This window comes from Nelumbo lutea, chromosome 1 (assembly GCF_056320005.1).
Source record: "Nelumbo lutea isolate HS-2025 chromosome 1, American lotus-T2T, whole genome shotgun sequence".
In the NCBI taxonomy this organism is placed as follows: domain Eukaryota; kingdom Viridiplantae; phylum Streptophyta; class Magnoliopsida; order Proteales; family Nelumbonaceae; genus Nelumbo; species Nelumbo lutea.
This window is the reverse complement of record NC_142684.1, coordinates 133,301,863-133,320,932: the sequence shown is the minus strand read 5'-3', so window position 1 is coordinate 133,320,932 and position 19,070 is coordinate 133,301,863. Positions and strand designations below refer to the sequence as shown.

At 36.7% G+C, this 19,070-nt stretch overlaps 1 protein-coding gene and 1 pseudogene across 1 annotated transcript; both read left to right on the top strand.

The window, feature by feature from the left end:
- Nucleotides 1–10,041: 10,041 nt before the first annotated feature.
- LOC148877679 (heterodimeric geranylgeranyl pyrophosphate synthase large subunit 1, chloroplastic pseudogene) lies at nt 10,042–11,959 on the top strand (annotated as a pseudogene).
- Nucleotides 11,960–13,113: 1,154 nt separating this feature from the next.
- LOC148877678 (uncharacterized) lies at nt 13,114–17,169 on the top strand. Its single transcript, XM_088965573.1, is given in 2 exon segments — nt 13,114–16,047; nt 16,598–17,169. Coding segments are annotated over 2 exon segments (3,258 nt in total). The 5' UTR covers nt 13,114–13,154; the 3' UTR covers nt 16,963–17,169.
- Nucleotides 17,170–19,070: the final 1,901 nt, after the last annotated feature.

The following is a 19,070-nucleotide window of genomic DNA, read 5'->3' as shown; positions in this document are numbered from 1 at the left end:
TGGGAGAGAGAGAAATTTTTGAAATTTCACCCAACCTACCTACAGGGTTCAGCCATCCATATGATGGATCTCTCATCCCTTCAAACATAACAAGTAATACTTGTTTATACAAATGCTTTTGACTTTGGTTGATTCCCAATGTAAGAAAAACAATATAATGATTATGCCCATAATAAAACCTGAATAGTTTTGTTAAAAATATGGTTTGAAACTTGTTTTATTGTATACTTAAGTGGTAATTGATTTCTGTTTTATTTTTTACCTGAACAATTTCAAATGAAAATTAATTAATGATTATGGTGTTGTTCATTATTGTTTAATTTAGTATCAACTTGATATCTGACATGTCTCTTCTTAGGTTTCAGCATACACCTTGTTTAGTTCTGACATGATATCTGAGTAGGATTAGGACAAGGATTTAACAGTGGTTTGGGCTTGGATTCTGTGCCTAGGACATCAGCCAACTTAGTAGTCTATTGATAGTCAATTGAGGTAAGTAAGGGAAAAGCAATTTAATCAGTTGAGTGGTTTTGCATCTGCTTCTTTACTTGGTTTTATTTGACTGAACCAGATAAAAACCACATTTATATGATAGAATTCAGATCCACCCAAATGCAATTTGAATAGATCCACCCAAACTTCTTCATTTTTTTGTTTATTATTTTTCATATCTTTTAGGTCACAAATGAAGTAGTGTTTTGATGCAAGACTAGGAATATGTTACTCTCCCAAGGATGTTTTAAGGTAAGAATCGTGTAACATGCAATTAGATGGTCAAAGATCTTTTGTTTTTGAAAACATTATAGTTACTAATTTGACTATTTTTTTTTTTGCTTTTTGTTGTATTATTTTTTTTCTTTTAGGTTGTAAAAGAAAAAGAATGCAGATGGTGTCGAGATGAACTAGAGTATGAAGTGAATTGTTTTTTGTATTTTTTTATTCTATATGTTTTTGTAGATGGATTGTTCTTTTATCTTTGTATTTCTATCAATTGATATAAATAGTATTAAAAAACATTGGCTATCTTTTAATAGATATGTGAATGAGTTGTTCTAAATAGAAAATTAAATATTTTTACATATGTTTATATAAGTTTTACATATAATAAAATAATTTTTAAAATAAGAATAAATGATCTTTAGAGGCGGTCGCAAGTGCTTCTAAATAAGAGAAACCAATACTTTTAGTGGCAATTACAAATGCTACTAAAAGCATAATTATGATTCTTAAACTTATTTTTAGAGGCAAATAGATTTGCCTCAGATTTAATTAAAATGCCTCTAAAAATGTACATCTGGTGGCATTCATACATGCCTTTATATAATGCTTTTTAGTGACAATGCTTTGGAGGCATGATTATGTGCCTCAATTTCTAATTTTTAGAGGCATTTATCAAATATGCCTCTAATTATCAGTTAGTGTTTCTATAACATTTAGAAACAATCACTTGAATGCCTCTGATTCCTTTTATAGGCATTTTTGATTGTCTCTATAAGTGATTTTTCTAATAGTAACCCACAACTTGAGTAGACTGTCCTAAAAGCTTTAGAATCACGAGAAATACCAAGAGGCAATACTTATCCAAAACTCTTGAAATGAACTATGTCGGACAAAACATGTCCAAATTTCTGATTGTTATAGGTAGCCGTACTATTTTAGTTTGGTTGAATAACTAGAATTTGGTGTTGGACCCTATGTGGCCTTATTTAAAAGTAGTTCGACCATAGGGAGTCCTATAAAATATTGGTTACCTCTCCCTTATTCAAGGGGGTGACCTTAGGAACTTGCATGAGACCTTTCCTAGGTTGGTTAGCCTTTGGATCTACCTTCTAGAAGCTCTATTCTAAGTTGGTTTAAACCCTTTAAGGTAAAACACCTCCTAAAGCCTTCTAATTAAAAGATTCCAATCTAAGCTCCATGATTAGATCACTAGTATAGACCCTTGATTGAGATGATCTTGGGATCTAGTCACATTGATAATCACTCTGATTGGATAACATCTAATCAATTGGGTGTGATTTACCATTGATGTATGATCTAACTTGTAAGATTATTTGATTCATGGCCTTGAAACGAGTGGTTCCATAAATTATTGGGCTTTGATCTCTAGATTGGGACTTAGATCTTAATATAACATAGCGATTCCCAATGGAGTCTTGTAAGTGGTTCAACATACAATAAAATCGGATTTGATGCTCACAAAATTGTCTCCATACCGTTCTCACATCCCTTTTCATCTGTGCATTGGGAACATCTTCATACTTGTATTTCTTTATTTATGGGGAGGTGTTCCCAATGCACAACTGAAAAGGGTTGTGAGAATGGTGTGAGCACAATTTTGTGAGGACTGAATCCTCCCTCTCAGTCTTGCATCTAGTAGGAAAAGTAGCATAAATTTGGGCATAAGGGGTTTGTAAGGGATTTAGAATATATATATATATATATATTCTTAATGTCTAATCTAATTAATTCATCTTTTAGCTCAAAAATGACCAAAATACCCAAATTGTGGCTGTAAGATTCTAGACTAACAAAGTATATGTTTGGCATCAATGTTGCAGATATGGTGGTGCTGATGTATGGGTTAGAAGCACCATTTTCTGAGAAAATGATGTCTTCTTTTGTTTGGAAATGTTGCTGCTAGGTAGGACGTTTCTTGGAGCAACAATAACTTTTTTGTTTGGTACCAACGCTCTAGGAAACATTTTCAGCACAGGTACCTATTATCCAGTGCCACATCATGTCCTTGTCACTGCCACCTCATGTCCTTGTTGGCAGCAACGAGCTACAGTTCTAGGAAACACAAAATTTGGCATCCAAGCCATGCCTTCTCAATTTCCAAGGCGTGGCTTGGAGCACCATTTTTTATGAAAAAACAGTTCCAAACAAATAGGTGTTTCTTGGAGCATCATTTTTTCCAGCATGGCATTGTTGTATTGCCATTTTTTGGAGCAACGACATCGATGCCAAACAGATGCTAAAGGATACATGAAACAAAACAAAAAGTGAGAAAAATGGGGTGTATACATCTCAGATACCATCTGGTGTGCTAAATCAAGAAGACCCTAAACGTCCATTTTCGCTTTAGCGTCAATGCTAGGGATGGATTTCAACCTTGTTAATCTCTTCCAAATCCCAATACCATTTTAATTAATATATAACATCAAGATGAACCTAATAACCCATTTTGGATTTAATAATTAACATACACTACCCCTGTGAACTCTGCCCAAACAAGAACTCCGGATCACCTGCCCACATCTACCCACAACACACTACCCCCGTGAAATGGGAACATCTCTCCTACATAATACTATGTAGGAGGATGAGATATTCTCCATGTGTAGCCTGCGATATTATGTGGGTAGACGTGGGAAGAATTTGTGTGGGTAGGAGATCCCGACTTCACTATTAGTGGTATTGGTATGGAGTATGAACTAATTTCAACGTTTCATTTTCTCTCCTAAGGTTATATTTACATTTTATTCCCATCAAACTCCTCTACATCGTTATTGTATATGTCAATTTGATAAGTGAAGTTCAAAACTTATTACTTCTTTTATTTTCTAGTAGAGTTTCTTCATAGGAAAGTCATAATTTAGTCTAATTTAAAAAAGGGAAAATACCGGATTGGTACTCTGTACTTTAGGACAAATGCCAATTTAGTACCCGAACTTTAAAACACGACAATCTAGCACCCGAACTTTCATTTTGTAACAATCTAGTACCTACCATTAATGGACCGTTAGTTATGTATATCGTGTGACTTCATGTGCAGTTTAATACTTTTGAAAATGTCAAAATTACCCTTAGACATTGTTCATCATCTTCTTTCTCAAGAAAATGAAACAGAGCCCAAGCTCTCTGTACGTAGTTGAGGAACAACTCGGATGTACTACCAGTACCACCCTCCATCCAACTGCGACGACGGGAACAACCACCACCAGCCTCCCGTCACCCTCACAATGGTGCCGCCGGTGGCAGCAGTGGGAAGCGAGTGAGTCGCTGACTGTTGACAGTATCCCAAACTCCCAGTCTGAAACCAAGAAAAGAGAGAAGCAACTAATGTTCGTAGAATCGATCAATTGAGTGGAGCCGTGGAGGTAGAAAAAAAAAGTAAAAACAGTCAACACCTGATCCAAGTGCATTCTTCCTGCAATACGAGACAGCCGTAGGATTCAAAGAAGACTTGTATTGGTTTGAGCTTTCGCTAATCGCTAGCTTTATTTTGGTTTTGTTGGGTGTGGGTCCAGCCCATATGAGGGGCCCACCTCAACTTTACATGCTCCCAAAAGAAGCCATATAGTGGAAGCCAAAAAGGCTTCCACCTTTTTCTGTTTTGGGTCTCATGTGTTCGTAACCACCGAATTAAGAAAAACAAGTGAGGAGAAAGCAGAGAACCAAGGGTTTTTGGGTTTTTGGAGTTAGTTTTTATACTCCATTCAAGGCCAAGATCGGAAGTGTTCCAAGTCCGTTCTTGATGAGATTAAGTGATGGAGTTAAGAATCCCACTCCAGTTCAGATTTGGTGATTCTTCCTTCTACTACTTCATAGTTTAGATTTACAGCAACTTGGTGAGATCTAAACCTCTGTTTTTATTGTATCCACCTTGCATTTGGTGATGTTAATGCTGTACTTGTGAGCCAAGGATTATTTCCTTGATGTTTGTAAGCTTTTAGTTACAACTAGAGATGACTGTTGTACCCATTAATTTTTGAATTAGTGGAAGACTTTTACAGACCATAGGTCTCGTGGTTTTTCCCTGATTTTGGGAATTTTCACGTAAAAATTCTTGTATGCTATTGTGTGGTGACTGCTATCTGTTTTTCTGTTACTTGGCTGAACTATTTATTTGTTATCATTGTTGTTGGCAAACCGATTTCACACACAAACTTAGGGGAAATGGTCTTGCTGTCCTAGGATTGTTCTTACACTCATTTCTACTACTGTAGTGTATCTTCCCCAATAGTGGTATCAGAGCTTATTAGCTTAAACAAATTGGTTGTATTGATATAAATGGAGGAATCTTCGGGTGTTATGATAAAATTTGCCTCATCGAATTATGCCATTTGGAAACCTAGAATGGAGGATATTCTTTATTGTAAGGATTTTTACCTACCCATAGGATGTGATGAATCGACCATAGCATTTTTCACCATGTTGCACAAGAAACTAGGGCTGATGTTTTATGGAAAAAATTTTAGTCTATGTATGAAAGGAAAACAAGTTTAAACAAGGTTGCCTTAATTACAAAACTTGCACACTTGAGATATAAAGATGGGACTAATATGTCTGAACATTTGAGTGACTTTCAAGCTTTGATAAATCAATTGATTACTATGAAACTGAATCTGGATGCTGAAGTGCAAACCTTGTTGTTACTTAGCTCTTTGCCTGACAGTTGGGAAACCTTGGTGGTTTTAGTCAGTAATTCAGCCCCTAATGGCATAGTAACTATTGACACAGTCAAAGTTGTATTGTTGAATAAAGAGTCTAGGAGGAAAGAACAAAGAACTTATTCAAAATCTCAAGCTCCCGCGGCAGAAAAGAAAGAAAGATAGGGAAAAAGTAAGAGTAGAGGTCCCTGTAACAAATATGATAAATCTAGAGGAAGGTCCAGGTCCAAGAAAAATATTATTTGTCATCACTGTAATAAACCAGGACATTTCAAGAAAGAATGCAGGATCTAGAAAGGAGAACAAGCCAAAGGAAAAGGTGAAGGCAAGAAAGAAGAAAAAGATATTACAACTATTGCAGCCGAGGGTGGTGTTATTAACGTTTGTGATGATAATTATGTCAACTTTGCATGCCCAGACAGTGATTGAGTTCTAGATTTGGGTGATTCTTTTCATGTTACTTCCCATGATGAATTTTTCACATCTTACACTACAAATGATTTTGGACCTGTTCGTATGGGGAGTGCTGGCGCATCCAAGATTGTTGGCATGAGAGGTATTTGTCTCGATAGCAATACTGATTGCAAATTGATTTTGAAAAATATTAGATATGTTCTTGATATTCACCTAAATCTTATTTCCACTAGTAGGTTAGATGATAAAGGTTATGCAAACACCTTCAGTGATGGAAAATTGAACATCAGTCGGGGTTCACTCATTGTGGCAAAGGGAAAGAAGCACAATACCCTTTATGTGATGCAAGAAAGGTTGAGAAAATGAGAGGTGAATGCAATTCATGACTCATCCATTAAGCTCTAGCACCGGAGGTTTAGACATTTGAGTGAAAAAGGTCTTTAGATACTTTCTAGAGAAAATCTTCTTCCTGATGTGAAAGGTATGCCTCTTAAAACATGTGCACATTGCTTAATTGGAAAATACAATAGAGTTGCATTTCATAAATTTCCTCCATCTAGAAAGCCTCATGTTTTAGTTTTAGTTTACACTGATATTTGTTAAATGAAAGATAGATCACTTGGTGGTGCATTATATTTTGTGACATTTATTGATGACCACTCTAGAAAAGTGTGGACATTTTCTTTGAAATCTAACGATCAAGTGTTGGATGTCTTCAAGTATTTTTATGCTAAGGTTGAAAGAGAAACAGGGAAAAAGTTGAAGTGCATCAGAGTTGATAATGGTGGTGAATATAGGGGGGTCCTTTTGAAGAGTATTGTAGGATTCCATGGTATCAGGCCTAAGAAAAGTGTGCCTACAACTCCTCAATACAATGGAGTAGCAAAGAGAATGAATAGAACAATCACTGACAGAATTAGATGCATGCTCTCTCATGCTAAATTACCTAAATCCTTATGGGATGAGGCTATGGGAACTGCAGTTGACCTCATCAACTTTTCTCCTTTAGTTCCTTTGAATGGAGACACTTCAAAGAGAGTTTGGACAGGGAAAGCCATATCATATAGTCATTTGAAAGTGTTTGGTTGAAGGGCATTTGTTCATATTCCTAGAGATGAAAGATCTAAGCTTGATGATAATGCTAGACAGTGCATCTTCTTAGGCTATGGGAATGAAGAGTTTGGGTACAGGTTATGAGATCCAATGGACAAGAAAGTGATTAAAAGTAGAAATGTTGTATTTCTTTAGAATCAAACAATTGAAGATATAAAAAAATTGAGAAGCCAAAATCCTTTGTTGATGTTCTAATCAACATGAATCCAGTTTCCCCATCTACAATTGATGGTGATCACGGGGGAGTTGTAACAAATGAACAGGATGATGTAGTCAGTGACGAAACTCTTGTAAACGAAAATACAGAGGAAGTACAAAATGAATAAGTACCTCTAGTTCCTTCACCACAAGTTCAACTTATAAGACCTTCCACTAGGTATCCTCCACATGAGTATGTGATGTTGACAGATGGAGGAGAGCCAGAGACTTATCAAGAGGCTATGTCACATGACAAGAAAGATGACTGGCTGAAAGCAATGCAAGAGGAATTAAAATCCTTACATGAGAATTACACCTATGACGTGGTGAAATTACCAAAGGGCAAAAGGGCACTAAAAAATAAATGGGTTTACAAATTAAAATCTGATGAGAGTGGCTCACAACTGAGATACAAGGTAATGCTAGTTGTGAAGGGTTTTAATCAGAAAATGGATGTCAAATTTGAAGAAATATTCTCTCCTGTAGTGAAAACGTCTTCTATTCGAGTTGTACTTGGACTAGCTGCAAGTCTAAATTTGAAAGTTGAACAGCTTGATGTGAAGACTGTCTTCCTTCATTGTGATTTGGAAGAACAAATTTATATGGAACAACCAGAGGGATTCAAAGAAAAAGGAAAAGAACATTTGTATGCAAGTTAGAGAAAAACTTGTATGGGTTGAACCAAGCACCAAGGTAGTAGTACAATAAATTTGACTCTTCCATGGTTGATCATGGGTACACCAGGACCACTTCAGATCATTGTGTATTTGTAAAGAAATTTTCTAATGGTAATTTCATTATTCTCTTACTTTATGTTGATGATATGTTGATAGTTGACCATGATTCTAACAAGATTGATGGGTTGAAAAAGGAGCTCAACAAGTCTTTTGCAATGAAAGACTTGGGACCAGCTAAACAGATTCTTGATATGAAGATCTCTCGAGATAGACAAAATGGGAAGTTATGGTTATCTCAAGAAAAATATATTGAGAAGGTTCTCGAGAGGTTTAAAATGAGTAATGCAAAACCAGTTACTACTCCACTTGTAGGTCATTTCAATCTCAACACTAAACAATGCCCTACAAGTGAGAAAGACATCATAAATGAAGAAAGTGCCTTATTCTTCAGCAGTTGGTAGTTTAGTGTATGCTATGGTGTGCATGAGGCCAGATATTGCTCATGCTATTGGTATAGTTAATCGGTTTCTCTCTAACCCCGATAAAGAACATTGGACAATAGTAAAATGGATATTCAGGTATCTCAGAGGTACTTCTCAGATATGCTTATGCTTCGGGAATGGTAAAGTCATATTGGATGGGTATACGGATGCAGACATGGCTGGTGATGTTGACTCCCGAAAGTCCACTTTGGGATACTTAATAACTTTTGCAGGGGGAGCAATTTCATGGCAATCCAAACTTTAAAAGTGTATTGCATTGTCCACCACAGAGGTTGAATATATTGTAGTTAAAGAAGCTTGTAAGGATATCCTATGGTTGAAGAAATTCCTACAAGAATTGGACATGAATCAAGAAAGATATGTTCTCTATTGTGATAGTCAGAGTGCTATCCATCTCTCTAAAAGTCCAACTTTCATTGCATGATCCAAACATATTGATGTAAGGTACCATTGGATTCGGGATGTGTTGGATATGAAGTTGTTGAATATTGAAAAGATTCATACTAATGAGAATGGTGCAAACATGTTAACGAAGTCCTCACCTAGAGATAAATTTGAATTTTGTAAATAAGTTGCAGGCTTGGTGAAGCCCCCCATATGAGCTGGAGGGGGAGAATTGTTGGGTATGGGTCCAACCCATATGAGGGGCCCACCTCAACTTTACATACTTCCAAAATGAGCCGTATAGTGGAAGCCAAAAAGGCTTCCTCCTTTTTCTGTTTTGGGTCTCATGTGTTCGTAAGCACTGAATTGAGAAAAACAAGTGAGGATAAAACAGAGAACCAAGGATTTCTGGGTTTTTTGAGTTTGTGAAGAAGAGAAGAAGGGAGTTGGTTTTTCTACTCCATTCAAGGTCAAGATCGGAGGTCTTTCAAGTCCGTTCTTGATGAGACTAAGTGCCGGAGTTAAGAATCCCAATCTAGTTCAGATTTGGTTATTCTTCCTTCTACTACTTCTCAATTCAGATTTATAGCAACTTGGTGAGATCTAAGCCTCTGTTTTTGTTGTATCCACCTTGCATCTAGTGATGTTAATGCTTTACTTGTGAGCCAATGATTATTTACTTGATGTTTGTAAGCCTCTAGTTGCAACTAGAGAGGACTGTTGTACCCATTAATTTTTGAATTAGTGGAAAACTTTTATGGACCATAGATCCCATGGTTTTTCCCTGATTTTGGGGTTTTCCACGTAAAAATTCTGGTGTGTTATTGTGTGGTGACTGTTATCTATTTTTCAATTACTTGGTTGAACTATTTATTTGTTATCATTGTTGTTGGCAAACCCATTTCACACACAAACTTAGGGGAAAGGTTCTTTCTGTCCTGGGATTGTTTTTTACACTCATTTCTTCTACTGTAGTGTATCTTCTCCAACAAGTTTGGACTTCGGACTTTCAGAGTTGGGCTTGGCCGCTTCTAGCCAGCCCTGAGTCCCCTGACGCTGCCGAGTCCCAAGTCTATATATTTGTTACAACTCACTTACTCTTGAGAGTTGAGCTTAAGACTTTTATGGCTTATCTCTTAGAAATAGGATAATAGATAATACCAACAATTCTATAGTTGGATGGTTCTGTTGGAAAACCATTTTCTATAAACCTGGTTTTTCAGCACAGCACACTACCAGATATAAAAACGGTTCTTAGCTGGACTTTAGCTATTTTCCACTTGCCATAACCTAAAAAAAATATTGGAATTTTGTCGGCAATTCTCCTTTGGGAGCTGCCATCTTGATGGTCTAAGCATGCCACTAAACCACTCAGGCTTAGTGTTCCATTTTGTGGAATACATGGCCACAAAGGCTGAAAGGGTGAACAAGGCTATTCCTCTGAGACATCCACTTAAGATACATGAGGCCATGAGGTATTCATTGTTGGCCAACAGGAAGCGCATCCACCCCATCCTGTGCATCACATCCTGTGAGTTAGTGGGAGGGGATGAGTCGTTGGCTCTTCTCGTGGCGTGTGCAGTCGAGATGACTCATACCATGTCACTCATACATGATGACCTCCCTTGCTTGGACAATGATGATTTGAGACGAGGCACGCCCACCAACCATAAGGCTTTTGGGGAAGCCATAGTTCTATCCGGGGATGCACTGCTTTCCCTTGCCTTTGAGCATGTCGTGACTAGGACCACTGATGTGCCGCCAGAGATTGTCGTCCGTGTAGTGGCCGAGCTGGGTGCAGCAATTGGGTTTGACGGACATGTGGCATGCCAAATTGTTGACATTGCCTGTGAGGGACAACATGTAGTGGATCTAATCTTATGTTTGGTTTGAAGGAAAATGTAGGGAAAGGTAGGGAAACCTTTACAACCCTTGTATTGGTTTCCCTTCCTTTCCTTACCTTTTCCTTCAAACTAAACATAACCTAAAGGAATTGGAGTACATTCATGTCCACAAGACTACAAAGCTGCTTGAAGCTTCGATTGTCTATGGAATGATCATGGGCGGAGGAAACATGGCCGAGGTGGAGAGGGTGAGAAGGTATGCCAGGTGCACTGGTTTGTTGTTTCAAGTGGTGGATGATATTCTGGACATTACAAAGGTATGCCAAATATTCTCATCTGTCATCTAAAGTCTTAGCCATCCACTATTAAAAACTCCTACGATTGGGACAATGGTAGCCACGGTAGCATTCTTAGACTAGCAAATTAGAGGGACAGAGAGGAGGAAAGAGTGAGGAGAGACGAGATGATGAATAGGCGGCACTGCCAGTCTAGTTTTACCAGATGGTTGATAAAGAAAATTAGATGACACTTGAAGGGCATTTTTGTCTTTTTGTATGCCACTTAACGGCTGATTAATGCTGGGTACTAGATTGTCACAAAATGAAAGTTTGGATACTAAATTGGCACTCGACCTAAAATACAGGGTACCTATCGGGAATTTTCCCATTAAAAAATGGTATCACTTTAGATCCCTTGTTAATCTCCTTCAATACCATTCTCCTGCGTTAAATCAAGAAAACCCTAAAATCCTATTTTGGATTAGCATATATAGTATTAATTAATGATAGGGACTATTGTCAATCTTTCATTCTCTCTCATGATATTTCAATTGAGAGGAGAATATCACCACACGTTTTGATTACTGCAGTTTAAAATTCACCCATTTTCTTCAAGAATTATTCTAGTCAAATCATTGCCACAGTAATTTTCAAGAAAATGAAAGGGGAAAAAGAAAAGAAAAGGTGGAGATAAGAATGCAAAGTTCATTGAAGCAAACCACATGCAAGTTTGAAAAATAGATGCAATTGTAGAAAATTCTCAAGAAGAAGTTTTAGTAGAGTTTCTTTTTAGGAAAATCATATTTTGGTCAAATTTGAAAGAAAAAGGCACCGTTTCAAACCTATTGTTCATCAATACCACTATAACATCAATAAGATAAGTTGGGCTTCGGTCAGTGCAACGTCATTTTAACAGCCCTTACAGCCTTGCATTGGAAAGGTTGCAAGAGCCTGTTTGAATGGTGTGAGCACGGGCTTGTACCGCCGGAAGCCAAACTCCAAGAAGACAGTAATATCAAATTTTAGCTTGACCATATACCTTGATAGGGATTGATTTCAAATTTTTAATCTTCCTTTTCCTTGCCAATGATATTTCTATGTTATTTCAATCATGCTTATAAAACAATTTCTTTTTTGTAGGAATCAGTCTAACCCAATTATAGCCACAACAAATTTTCAGAAGAAAAAAGAGACACAAAAGTAAATGAAACAGGTGAAAATAAGAATACAAACTCATTGAAGCAAACCACATCCAAGTTTGAAAACTAGATGCAATTGTAGAAAATTCTCAAGAAGAAATTTTAGTAGAGTTTCTTTTTAGGAAAATCATAATTAGTTTAGTCAAATATGAAAGAAAAAAGCATTGGTTCAGACTTATTCTTCATCATACGTACGGTTCTAACATAGTAGATCAACAAGACTGTAATATCCAATTTTGGTTTAACCATTACACCATTAGTGATAGGGATTGATTTCAACCTTCCTTTTCCTCTCCTTCTCATTTTCTATGAGATCCCTTAAACCATATCTTGGCCACAACAATTTTTTAGAAGAAAAAAGAGGACAGAAAAAAATAAAGTAGAAATTAGAATGCAAATGCAAATGTATGGAAGAAATCCACATCCACATCTTCCAAGTGTGAAAAACCGATGCAATTATTGAAGTCTCAAGATAAAATTTCGGTAGAATTAATCTCTTAATGAAAATCATAATTTAGTCATATTTTAAAAAAGAAATGGCATTATTTTTCCTTGTATTATTGAGAAAATTATAGTTTTTCTATGAAGAATTTCATTGAAATTTCAACTAGATTTTAGACGCATAAAGTTATACAAATTTTTATATAAGAAATTAATTGAACTTTTCCTAAGAAAATCATAATTTTATCCATTCAAATGAAATTTTTAATTTTTATTTTCCCTCTCTTTTGATTATTTAGTCAAATACTAGCCTAAGAGAATAAGCCATGCACATATGAAAATAAAGATGAAAGACTGAAAATGAAAACTTTCATACAATATGATCCTAAGTGAATATGTGATTTAACTTTTATAATCTAGATGGTGTAAGGGCATGTGCTGTGAAAGTAAAAGAGTAAATATAGAGACTAACAGTGTATACTCAAATATAACTTTTATCCATCCGCTTTTTAACATATAGCAGTATAGATAAAATTTATAACTTCGATAATTTTTTTTTGCTGAAATTTGACCCCATCTGCTCAGCATCACAAGTCACCAGTGGTTTACAAAATTCAAGCCTTCAACCTCATGGATGTAGTAGATGACTCCAAAATTGAACGAGCCCTAGAGAGTGGGTAGGAAATCCCGAGTGCCCATTCTCACCCATGCCATCAACGACTTCCCATCGCTCTGCTCCAGCGCCAATTAAAATTGAATACGTCAAACTCCTCTCTTTAATTTCAAAAAGAACAGAAGAGCAGCAGCATCCCCCTCCCTTTTCCTTCTCTCCCTCTCTCCCCTTTCTCTCTCTTTTTCGCTTCCATTATCTTTCTTTCTTCTTCTCCTCTTTTCTTTATTTCTCCATTCATTCTCCTGCTCAACCAAACCAGAGTGGCGCAGTCGTCATCCCCATTCTCTCTCTCTCTCTCTCTCTCTATCATCATGCTATGATGGCTCTCTCTAGAGTATTCCCAGTGTTTTACCTGGCTATTGTTTTGGTTTTGTATTGCCAGTGCCAAAGCCCAGCTCCTGTTGGAGAGTCAGCTTCTTTAGACATTCTTACAGATAAGGAGGCATTAACCGCGTTTAAGTCCCTCATCGCAACAGACCCTTCCAACAGTCTTTCTTCATGGGGCCAACAGTCTTCACCTTGCAATTGGACAGGAGTCACCTGCAACAGATCCGGGCAAAGAGTGGTAGCTCTTTCTCTTGGAGACCTTGGATTAACTGGCTTCATCACTCCACATCTCGGTAATCTTTCCTTCCTTCGCTTCCTTTATCTCCAAAATAACAAACTTGCAGGAACTCTTCCTGATCGAATTGGGGCTCTCTCTCGTCTGCAAGTTGTAAACATAAGCTCCAACCTCATAGAGGGTCCGATCCCACCAAACATAAGCAGGTGCTCGGAACTCATGGTCCTTGACATGACGAGCAATCAGATATCAGGAGGAATTCCTCCAGAGCTTGGCGCCCTCTCAAACCTCCAAATCTTGAATTTGAATCGAAACCAGCTTTCTGGTACAATTCCACCTTCCATCGGAAACCTTTCTTCACTCACTACTCTAAACTTAGCCACTAATTCCCTTGGTGGGTTGATACCCAGTAACTTGGGCCGTCTTCAAAATTTGAAAAAGCTGGAACTCTCCATCAACATTCTTACAGGCAATGTCCCTCAACCCCTATACAACATTTCCTCCCTTGTTTTCTTTGCTTTGGCTTCAAACCGCTTGTGGGGTAAAATACCAAGTGATTTTGGCAATAATCTCCCAAACCTTGTTAACTTCAATTTTTGCATCAACAACTTTACGGGTGGAATTCCAGGTTCACTACATAATCTTACCAAAATCAAAAGCATTCGGTTGTCCTGGAACCTTCTTGAAGGATCAATTCCTGGAGGCTTAGAAAACCTTCGAGACCTTGAAATGTATAATATTGGATTCAATCGGATTGTAAGCTCTGGTGACTCTGGTCTAAGTTTCATCACTTCCTTGTCCAACATTTCCCATCTTCAATACCTCGCCTTAGATGGAAATCTTTTGGAAGGTAGGATTCCATAAGACATCGGCAATCTATCAACAACTCTGACAAAATTATACCTGGGAGGGAACCGGATATATGGTAATCTACCCCCGTCCATTGGCCGTCTTAGAAGCTTGGCTTTGCTAAACGTTAGCCATAATTTGATCTCTGGGGAAGTTCCAGATGAAATTGGCCAACTCGATCAACTGCAGATGTTGGGTTTGGCTGGAAATAAGCTTTTAGGCCAAATTCCAGATTCTCTTGGTAATCTGAGCAAATTGAATGAGCTTGAATTGTTTGGGAATGAAGTGGTGGGAAGAATACCTGCCACTTTTGGTAACTATCATCGCTTGCTTTCAATGGATCTATCTAACAATAGACTCACTGGAAGCATACCCAAAGAGATTTTCATGCTCTCCAGTTTGAGCTCTCTTCTGAATTTATCCAAGAATTTTCTTAGTGGACCTATTCCACAAGAAGTTAGAATGTTGGAAAACATAGTGAAAATTGATCTCTCCAGAAATAACATGTCAGGAACCATACCTGATTCAATTGGAGACTGTAAGAGCTTGGAGTACCTGTTGTTGGCCAAGAATTTATTCTCGGGCCATATACCTGGCTCCATTCCTTATGATCTTCAGAAACTTCAGGTCCTTCAGGACTTGAACCTTTCATTTAATAACCTTGAAGGAGAAGTTCCCACAGATGGAGTGTTCAGAAATCGCTCAAGGCTTCATCTCGAAGGTAACCCAAAACTTTGTTTTCCTTCTGCATGTCAGAAAATCCAAGGTCGTGCAAATAGAACGACTGTGGTTTGGACCTTTGCTGGATCCATCGCACTGTGTTTAGTGCTTGGCTTGTTTCTGTCAATTCTCTTCTACAGAAGAAGAAACGTCAAAACCGTCGCTTCGGCACCAGAAATACTTTTGAAGGTGCAGCATCAAATGGTTTCTTATGATGAGCTACGAACGGCAACCGGGAATTTCAGTCAGGAGAATTTGATTGGACGCGGGAGCTTCGGGTCTGTCTACAGAGGAGTTCTGAGGCAAGGAGTTATTGTCGGGGTAAAGGTCCTTGACGTCAGGACAAAAGGAGCTTTGAAGAGCTTCATCGCTGAGTGCAATGCTCTGAGGAATGTCCGACACAGGAATCTTGTGAAACTCATCACTTGTTGCTCGAGCATTGATTCCAAGAACATGGAGTTTCAGGCTCTGGTTTATGAATTCATGGAGAATGGGAGCTTAGAGGATTGGATTCGTGGAAGGAGAAAGCATGAAGGAGAAGGGGGAGGACTATATGCGGTCGAGAGGTTGAATGTGGCCATTGATGTTGCGTCTGCCATGGACTACTTGCACCATGACTGCCAGCCTGCAGTGCTGCATTGCGACCTTAAGCCAAGCAATGTGCTGTTGGACGACGACATGAATGCAAAAGTAGGGGACTTTGGTCTCGCAACTTTGATGGTTGAGACATCCACTCAACAACATTCTACTACCACTACATGCGGCCTCAAGGGCTCCATAGGATATATACCTCCAGGTATGTTATTTTCCCTACATAATTAAACGCTTTAATCGGCTGTTTCGTTTCAATACTTAGATGCATTTAATTTTAAAATATACAGAAAAAAAAACCAGGAATATAATAGTAATTGGTTCACCCCTCCTCAACCCTAGATGATGATGATATTGATGATGGTAATGTACTATTATTTAGTTGTTATAATTAAGGCCTTGTTCGTGTTGCGATAAAAATGGGGCAAGTGGATCTCATAGAAATGCATTAATATTCCTGTTCTTGGCTGTCTCTACAATGGGGTTTACGGTAATTTTTTGATCTGAGTAACCAATACTCTCCTAGCTCCTAGAGGGTGAGTATATCATGAGAACATTATATTTGTGATTATTTGGGTAACGTTTACCCAGGAATCACTTGCTTGGATAAATGCCTACATAACGCAAAACTAACGAGGCCTAAATGCGTCAGTACACTTGAAACCACCAACCTGGAAATAAAGAAGAGGTTTTTTATTTGGTTTTTGGAACTCCGTTGACATATAACCTAATGGAAATGCCTGGAATGAATGCAGAGTATGGATTAGGTGTGAAGCCATCACCCAGAGGAGATGTTTATAGCTATGGAGTGATGTTGCTAGAGCTCTTCACAGGGAAGAGCCCAACCCGCCAAGAGGAATTTCACAGAGATATGAGTTTAGCCGAGTGGGTGCAATCGATGTTCCCTGTCAACACTAGAGAAGTTGTGGACCCCGAACTGCTACTGCAAGTGGATGGTGTTCACCATGCCGGTCTACCTTTAAGCCCTAAGATTGAGCAAGCTTTGGTCTCTATATTAGGAATTGGGTTATCATGTGCCATTGATTCACCAGAATTGCGCATGAACATGAGAGACATTCTTCACAAATTGAAGAGCATAAAAGATACTCTTATCAATTAAAAGCGATGGAATGAGTGAAAAAGCCCGCCCTATATCAGCAATGGTACCATATATATATTTATAAGTTAATTGTATTGTATTGTTATAAATATCATAATTAAGTCAGAAAAAACTTCTGTCATAAAATTAAGAATATTTATGTTTGTATAAATAATAGCGAAGGAGAGAGAAATGTTGGTCCAAAGTCAACTTTGGCTCGTTATAAATTAATTTTATGGACTCCGTTTGACCAACCAATTTGTTCCATGTATGATAGGAAGGTGATGGATCTTTAATTTTTACTTTTCTTCTTTTGACAAATAAACAGTAGATCTTATGTATAGCGAACGCATTGCCGAGACCATGAAGGTCGACTGCATTGATTATCAATGCCTGAGACTAAGATACCGTCCACATAAAGATCGAGGACGTAACTATGGTCAAGGCTTCTTGACAAACATGGAAGAGTCGGCCTTATATATATTTATTTATATTAAACGAAGGAATTCAGACTAGTGGTCTTTTCATTTTTTGAAAAGTTAGACATGTGGCAAATTTTGAGAAATTCCCAATAAAACCCACAACCCACATGGCTACAGCCCCATCATTCAGACATGTGGCCTTTTCATTTTTCTAAAAAGTTAGATACGTCTGAAAAGTTATTGTTAAACCCCACAGTCCATTGTCACACGTGACATGCTATTAATTTAAGAATTAGGATTCAAAAAGTGGGTTCGTTCACTCCTAAACATTCTCAATAGACAATTATTTATTAGCTTAACGCATGTTTATCCATGCTCTATTAAATACAAATGGTGGGGCCCATTAAAAGATTACCACAAATTCATGTTTATTTTTAAATAATTTTTTTTTTCAAAAAGAAAGTACTTTATTAATTACAAACTTGATTTAACTTTTAGGAAGCAACCTAATTTAACTTTTAAAAATAAATAACTCAAAATAAATTTATTAGATAAATAGTAAATACCAAATAAAGTGGGTAATAGTTTACCAATAGATCTCATTTAATATCTTAAATCAAATTAAAAAAAAACATAAATTAACAGTGAGTTTCAAATAAAATACGTCAAAATAGATTGTAAATTACAAAGATGTAAGACCCATATTAGTTTTTTTCTTATTAATTTAATCTTTTATAACTAAATAGTAAACTTCAAAAACTGATTGTGCATTAAAGGTATATAAATTACTAGAACTTAGTGTAATTAGAAAATCTATTATAACAATAGTACATAGTAATTAAATACTGAGTATTATTACTAATTAAAAATAGTATTAATCTTTAATTAAATAATTAAGTAAATATTATATTTTGACTAATCTTTAAATTTTTATAGTAAAATCATTAATTAAATACTTAATAATAACAATAATAATTAATTAACTAAATATTGCAATTAATACAAATAGCCTTTTAAAAAATAAAGAAATAATAATAAAAATTTAGACATTTTTTGTTTAATAAAAATAAAAATTATCAAAACTAGCACTGTACTTAGTATGGGGTCATTCTCTAGTTAATTTGACAAGAAAACTGTTAAGTTTTTGGTAAATAGGCACATTAAATGCCTACGATTGAGTCATCTATTCATCGATTATTTATAAACTACCATGCAAAAATGCATTAGATACAACTCTAGATCTCCTATTCACAGTGCATTGGAAACATTTCTCCTGCATAATTACATATAAGAGAATGAGATGTTCCTCATACATGACTGCGGTAGTGTTATGTGGGTAGGTGTGGGTAGGGTAGGAATTAGGAAATTCGGACTCATTGGGTACATCCATTTGTTGCATAGACCAAGAGTGAAGGAAATAGTTAAGGTAATACATTTCAGATTGTGGTTGGTATATATAACTACAAAGTTGAATCAAGGTTCAAAAAATCGTTACATATCGGCTCGTATCGTATTGGCAGCACCCTGATACTCAAAGTCAAGAACAATAGGAGAAAATGATGAAGTCAATATTTTTTGTATACTCAATAGTTGTATAGCATTTTTTCAAATTATTGTAAAATTTGTTTTAATTTTATTTGATATTTTTAATAACATAATTTTTTATTTTCAATTTGTAAGTATATTGTATTCTTTATATTTTATTAA